The following is a 7,250-nucleotide window of genomic DNA, read 5'->3' on the forward strand; positions in this document are numbered from 1 at the left end:
TAAATGCTTCCTATGAACAATAACAGAAAAATTTATAAACGTCAAAATGAATTTTTTTCGCATTGGGGTGGGTAGACGGACCCGGTGGTAGACGGATATTAGGGTTGGGGGAAAGGAGGATATTAGGGTTGCGGGAGGGAGGATATTAGGGTTAGGGTTGGGGGAGACGGAGATTGGAGGTGGGGTAGGGTATCCCAAGATTAGGATTGGGGGAGAGGGGGTTGGAGGTGGGTTAGGTTCAAAGTTGGGGTTAGATTACCCCTGACTGGGGTTTAACCCACCTCCAATTTCCCCCAACCCTAATATCCCCTCTCCCACAGCCCTAATATACCCCTTTCCCCAACCCTAATCGGCGCTTCTTCGATATACGCCCCAGATCGAAACAGTGTCTCACATGTAACCAGCAAGTGTTTCCCATGAACACGATCAAATTTTATAAACGTCAAAATAAATTGTTTTTTGCCTGTGGAGAGATGGATATTTGGGTTGGATGTGGTCAAAGTTGGGGTTAGGGATATCAGGGTTGGGGAAGATTATGGTTGGGGGTAGGTGGATATTAGGGTTGTGTTAGGGTATTCCAGGATTAGAGCTGGGAAATATTGGGGTTGGAGGTGGGTTAGGGTCAAAGTTGGTGTTAGGGTATCCCAAGATTAGGGTTGGGGATATTATGGTCGGGAGAGTGTGGAATATCGTGTCCCGCACTCCAAACCTATTATTGGGTTACCCTAACCCTAACACAGCTCTAACCCTAAACCCATCCCCAAACCCTAATATCCCCCCTCCCCAACCCTAATATCCCTCTCTCCTCCAACCCTAATATCCCCATTTCCTAACCCTAACCCAGCTCTAACCCTAACCCCTTCCCCTAACCCTAATATCCCCCCTCCCAAACCCTAATATCCCCCTCTCCTCCAACCCTAATATCCCCATTTCCTAACCCTAACTCTAATCCCATCCCCTAACCCTAATATACCCCCCTCCCCAACCCTAATATCCCCCTCTCCTCCAACCCTAATATCCCCATTTCCTAACACAGCTCTAACCCTAACCCTAACATCCTACCTCCCAAACCCTAATATCCCCCTCTCCTCCAACCCTAATATCCCCATTTCCTAACCCTAACTCTAAACCCATCTTCTAACCCTAATATCCTCCCCCCCCCCCCCAGTCCTAATATCCCCCTCTCCTCCAACCATAATATCCCCCTTCCACAACAAAGGCAAAAAACAATTTATTTTGACGTTTATAAATTTTATTGTGTTCATGTGAAACATTTGTTGGTGTCATGGGGAGCACTGTTTCGATCTGGGGCGTATATCGAAGAAGCGCCCCCTAATCTTGGGATACCCTACCCCAACTTTGACCCTAACCCCAATCCTAATATCCTGCTAACTATCAACCCTAATACCCCGCCTCTCCCAACCCAAATCTTGGGATACCTTATCCCAACTTTGACCCTAACCCACTTCCAATCTCCCTATCCCCCACCCTAATATTAGTCTCTCCAAAGGCACAAAAAATTTTATTCGTGTTTATGGAAAACAAACATTGGTGATCCTGGTGAACACTTTTCGATCTCTGACTGCCATCGAAGAAGTGCCAAAAATCTTGTGTATCATCTTGACAATAGTACATTGATCTCTTAACGCCGATTATTCGATATCTCATGACAATTGACAATTCAAGTCAATAACGTCAGATTTGGTAATATGATTGTTGATATGCAATGTTCTTTCAAATTCTCTACTAGAGAGAGAGAGAGAGATATGATATTCTTTTTCGCCTGCACCATCGAGATGCTTTGACGACGGAGATGCGATTCGGCCTTTATAGTAAGGTCATCTAGTCTGCACCCCCGGTTTTTTCTCCTCCACGCTATCCGTGATTGCTGAGCGCCTAGCAGGATAGCCGCGGATACCAGTTGTCGAGTCTTTGGTCTGACCCGGCCGGTGATTGAACCCATGACCTACCGATCGAGTAGCCGGACGCACAACCATTACACTATCTCGCTCGGCTAGTTGCTGTTGCTGACAATTTCCCCTGACCCAGGGTGGAATTCGTGGCAACATCATGCAAAACTTACCATTATATTAACTTGATTGTTCTATGCAAGAAACCCTTCTCTCACGCTCAACTTATTGTCAAAGATAAATGGTGTTTCCACTCTGGCCCCTGACAACTGTCACCCCAGAGTGGAAACAGTGGTTGTTTTCAGCAATGAGTTGCGCGTGACAGAAGGGTTTCTCTCATAGAATAATCAAGTAATTAAACGGAAAGTTGCGCGTGACGTTGCCACCAATTCCACTCTGGCTGTCACCCGAAAATATTCAGGTTCATTTCAATATTAATATGCTATTTCGTTTAAAATTTATTGAATGGGAATTCAGTGCTACTTTGCACTTCACTGTGCTTTCTGTTCATTACTTTATATACTTTGTCTTGATTGTATTAATCTATTCATTCTAGCATTTCTCATTTAAACTACAAAAACTAGTAATTTTCTGTATAAAAGCCAGTAAATGGGTGTACGATACTAACTGAACTAGATTCTTCTTCAGCATATTCGATACACATATCCAATCCTAGCATTACAGTTGAAGAGCTATGGACGTTTCACAAGGAGCAGGTGACAAAGCTGCAAAAGTGGTTGACCACTTGGGAGAAAAAGTTCAAAAGCTTTTCTTCGATTTCCTCGAAGAGTATGCTGTGCAGGGCGAAGTGAAATACTTGCCCGTGGCGGAGGCTCTCATGAGACCGGAAAGAAATACGCTGCTAGTGAGCCTGGTTGACGTTGAAATATACAGCCAACAACTATACAACACAATCCAAGAAGAGTATTATCGGGTGTATCAATATCTGTGTCTAGCTGTCCGAAACTTTGCGAGGCATCATTACCACGGCATTCCGGCCGGAAAGGATTTGTACATCGCGTTTGAAGATGTCCCTAACCAGCGTAAGATTCGCGAACTTCGAAACTTCAGAATCGGAACTCTATTTAAAATCAGCGGTCAAGTCATACGCACGCATCCTGTTCATCCCGAGCTGGTCAGCGGAACGTTCACTTGCCTCGATTGCCAAACCGTGATCAAGGACGTTGAACAGCAGTTCAAATACACGCAGCCGAGCATTTGCAGGAATCCCCAGTGTGGTAACCGTACTAAGTTTGTTCTCGACACTCATTCGTCGCGATTTGTCGATTTTCAGAAGATTCGCATTCAGGAAGTGCAAGCGGAACTGCCCAGAGGCTGCATACCTCGAAGTGTGGAGGTGATCGTTCGTACAGAATCGGTCGAAGTAGCGCAGGCCGGCGATAAATGCGATTTTATAGGCACGCTTGTGGTGGTTCCTGACGTCGGGCAACTCTCGGCGCCTGGCGCAAGGGCCGAGCCCGCTCGGCGCAATCGGTCGGAACGAGGCTTTGAAAATGAAGGCGTGCGCGGTCTGAAGGCTCTCGGCGCTCGCGATTTGAATTACAGGCAGGCGTTTTTAGCCTGTCACGTGGCGGCGACGAACCCCGCGTTCGGCGGAAAAGACATGAGACCCGACGAGCAGACGTTGGAATCCATGAAAAACCAAATGTCGGACGCCGAGTGGGAGAAGGTTTACAAAATGTCTTGCGACAAAAATCTCTACAACAATATTTGCCAGAGTATGTTCCCGACGATTCACGGAAACGATGAGGTGAAACGCGGAATATTGTTGCAGCTGTTCGGCGGGGTCAGGAAAACAACCATCGAAAAGACGACGTTGAGAGGTGATATCAATATTTGTGTGGTCGGAGATCCCAGTACTGCCAAAAGCCAGTTTCTGAAGCAGGTTGAAGAATTTTCTCCGCGCGCAGTGTACACGAGCGGTAAAGCATCTACGGCAGCTGGTTTGACGGCCGCCGTCGTGCGGGACGAAGAAACAAATGAATTTGTCGTCGAAGCCGGTGCGCTGATGCTTGCCGATAACGGCATATGTTGCATCGATGAATTCGATAAGATGGATCCCAAAGACCAAGTTGCGATTCATGAAGCTATGGAGCAGCAGACGATATCATTGGCAAAAGCTGGCGTTAAGGCGACACTGAGTGCTCGGACTTCGATTCTAGCTGCTGCAAATCCCATCGGGGGTCGATACGACCGAGTGAAATCCTTGAGGCAGAATATTTCATTGTCGGCACCGATCATGTCGCGGTTTGACTTGTTTTTTGTGATCGTCGATGAATGCAATGAAGTCATTGATTACGCTATCGCAAGAAGAATCGTTGACTTGCATGCCCGACAAAACGAGTCGATTTCTCGAACCTACAGCATCGACGAGATGAAGAGATACATCGTATTCGCGAGAATGTTCAAGCCGAAGATAACGAAGGAAGCCGAAACCTACATCGTCGAAGAATACAAGAGGATGAGAGAACGCGACTGCTCGACCGTGTCTAGGTCTTCCTGGAGGATCACCGTTCGTCAGTTGGAGAGCTTGGTGCGTCTGTCGGAGGCTATGGCGCGTCTCCATTGCTTGGAGGAAGTACTGCCGAAACACGTTAAAGAAGCAGCCAGATTGCTGAATAAATCGGTCATCAAAGTGGAGACTCCGGACATCAACTTTGAAAATGAAGACGAGGACGTGCCGATGGAATCGGATGCGCCTGCCGAAGCAACTCCCGCTGTGCAACCGTTGGGCACTCAAAACACCAACGTAACGCAACCCGCTACACCGCAACCTCGCAAAAAGCCGACTAAAATCAGTTTTGAAGAATACAAGCGAATAAGCAACATGCTCGTGCTGCACCTCCGTCAAAACGAGGAGGTTCTCGAAGAGCTGGACAGTGAAAGCGATACGGCCGGCGCGCTTCGGAAATCTGAGCTCGTGAGCTGGTATCTGGAGCAGATTGTGGAAGATGTCGAGTCGGAGGAAGATCTGCTGGATAAGAAAGCGATGGTTGAGAGAGTCATCGACAGATTGGTGACGAAAGATAATATTCTTATTGAAATCAGTCAGGCAGACGGTGCGGGCGATGCTCCTGCCGACCCGAAAGAAAAGGACGCGATGCTCGTGGTACATCCAAATTATATAATGGCAGACTAAATTCCACGAAGCACCCTGGTTTGTCGTATCATATAAATATTTTTGTTAGTGCTGTTGTAGCTTTTTCCATTCACTGCCTTGAAGAAGTGTCGATCAATCATGACCGCTATTTGTGATGTAGATTGCTGTAATTCGGTGGAATCAACAACAGCACGGTGTCCCTTGCTATGTTCCTGGAGACGGCCTGCGTTTATTGTCCAAAGTATCGAGTCACCACTTCCTTAAATGAGCTTCGTGCTTTAACATGTTTTGGTCAGTTTTAACGTTGATCCAATTACCAACTGTTCAGCGGTGTTCCCGAATATCCTATTATCATGAATGTGAGCTTTTTGACATAAAGTTTGTTTGGTTCTGATGTGGCTTTATCTTATAGTTTGTGGAAGGGTGGCTGAACAGGCTGTGACGCGATTTCAGTATTGAAACGGTTGGGTTTCAGTGCCGAAGCTTCTGTCAGTACCGTTATCCAGATTGTCAGATGAGATTATGCTGAATTGCGTGGATGGAGACTAGATGGCAGTCTGCCTGGGGCCAGTAACAACTTACATTCACTTATCCAAGTAGATTTTAGCTACGAGTCAGTTCTGTTATAAAAAGTTATTGATAATATAAAGGTTACTGGTTCGCTGATTTCCTGAGATGGTTTTATCGCACCGACTGAATCCCAGGGGGAGAAAGGGACCATGGACCCCTAAAATATTCGTAAATTATCATAATTTAGTGTCTTTCGATTTTAATATGGATATTTGATATGCCCCTCCCGAAAACTAATACCGTACGCAAAATTTGAAGAATTTTGTCTGACTGTATTCGCAATTATGAGAGACTATTTGACGACAGTCATCTCCACGCTAGGACCAGGACACATCACTACATAAAGATTCGGTCAACATGCGACTTCGCAAACAAGCAGAATGATCGACGACGATAAAACCAGAATTGGCAATTAATGACCGACGCATGTTGGCCGCAGTCCCGAAGAACAAATGCGATTCTCGAATGGAAATATTATTCTCCTGAATGAATGCGAAATTGGAATCACATGCGTCTCACCAAAGGAGTTGTTCGCTTAGTTTGATGCGGTACGTGTGAGCGATTCCTATACTTTTGAGCAGCAACAATCTCAGACAGCATGTTTTAACAAAGTAATAATAGCAATGGACCAAGCGGATGCTAACTAGGGCTGGGCACAATGATTCGAGTACTCGAATCTGAATTGAGTATTAATTTTAATGATTCGAGTCGAGTAGTAAAATACGATTTTTTTCGAGTACTGAAATTATACTCTCCTCGCCACTGAAATCTAATTTATCAACGAGAATTATAGTTTCGATACTAATTTTTACTGTTGAAGCCTTGGAGCCTTGATTGGCCGTATTGTAGCATACCAAACACATAGTACAAAGCTACGAACCAGAGATGAGCGGATTTGAAATTTCTATGTCCCAATCCAAATCCGAACCTTCAAATCCAAATCCTAATCCATAACTTTTTCATATTCAAGTCCATGTCCTATCCTAATCCGATTCCAACTGGAAATTCAGAAAAAATACTAATTTATGCAATGGAGGGATCCGAAAATTTTCTTTCACAACCAACGATTCACTTGATTCAAGATAACTTGGTAACCATAAGTACATTAATAACTGATCTGAATAAAGTTTGTCGCCATTCGCCACACGACATTTCAATCTCCCAGAAAATAGGTAAATCCAATCCAAATCCTAATCCGTTCTGAAAAAAATGTCTAATCCAAATCCGACAAAATTTCACAAATCCTGTTTTTTCAAAACCTAATCCTAATCCATGCTCATCTGTGCTACGAACGTTACTAGAAATAACACATTTCCGAAGTCATAATTATCCCACAACATTGTCACCAAGTGCAATGAAATCGGCATGGTCGAAAAATATTAAATTATCTTTAATGTGATGGATAACAGGAATTAAAGTCTTTGTGGTCGCATAAAAGGTACATATTTGAAATTCGACATATTACATTATGTTGTGACGTCATAATGGGTGATACTCGACTCGAAACATTTCACGTGATTCATAATCGAATCACTCAGGTACTCGATTTTGCCAAGCCCTAATGCTAACCCGCGAGAAACTCATGAATTATAGTCGTAGCAATTTCTACTGAATCAATACCAGTTAGCCCTCAAGGTTACCGGACCACA

At 44.8% G+C, this 7,250-nt stretch overlaps 1 protein-coding gene across 1 annotated transcript; it reads left to right on the forward strand.

Annotated features, from left to right (window-relative positions):
• Positions 1-2,525: 2,525 nt before the first annotated feature.
• Positions 2,526-5,425, forward strand: LOC145441208 (DNA replication licensing factor MCM6-like). Its single transcript, XM_080319026.1, has one exon. The coding sequence runs from the start codon at positions 2,605-2,607 to the stop codon at positions 5,068-5,070; it is 2,466 nt and encodes an 821-aa protein (XP_080175152.1). The 5' UTR covers positions 2,526-2,604; the 3' UTR covers positions 5,071-5,425.
• The last annotated feature ends 1,825 nt before the right edge of the window (positions 5,426-7,250 follow it).

The sequence above is a fragment of the Botryllus schlosseri genome, chromosome 6, assembly GCF_051294905.1.
Source record: "Botryllus schlosseri isolate E-star chromosome 6, Bs_hap1, whole genome shotgun sequence".
NCBI lineage: Eukaryota > Metazoa > Chordata > Ascidiacea > Stolidobranchia > Styelidae > Botryllus > Botryllus schlosseri.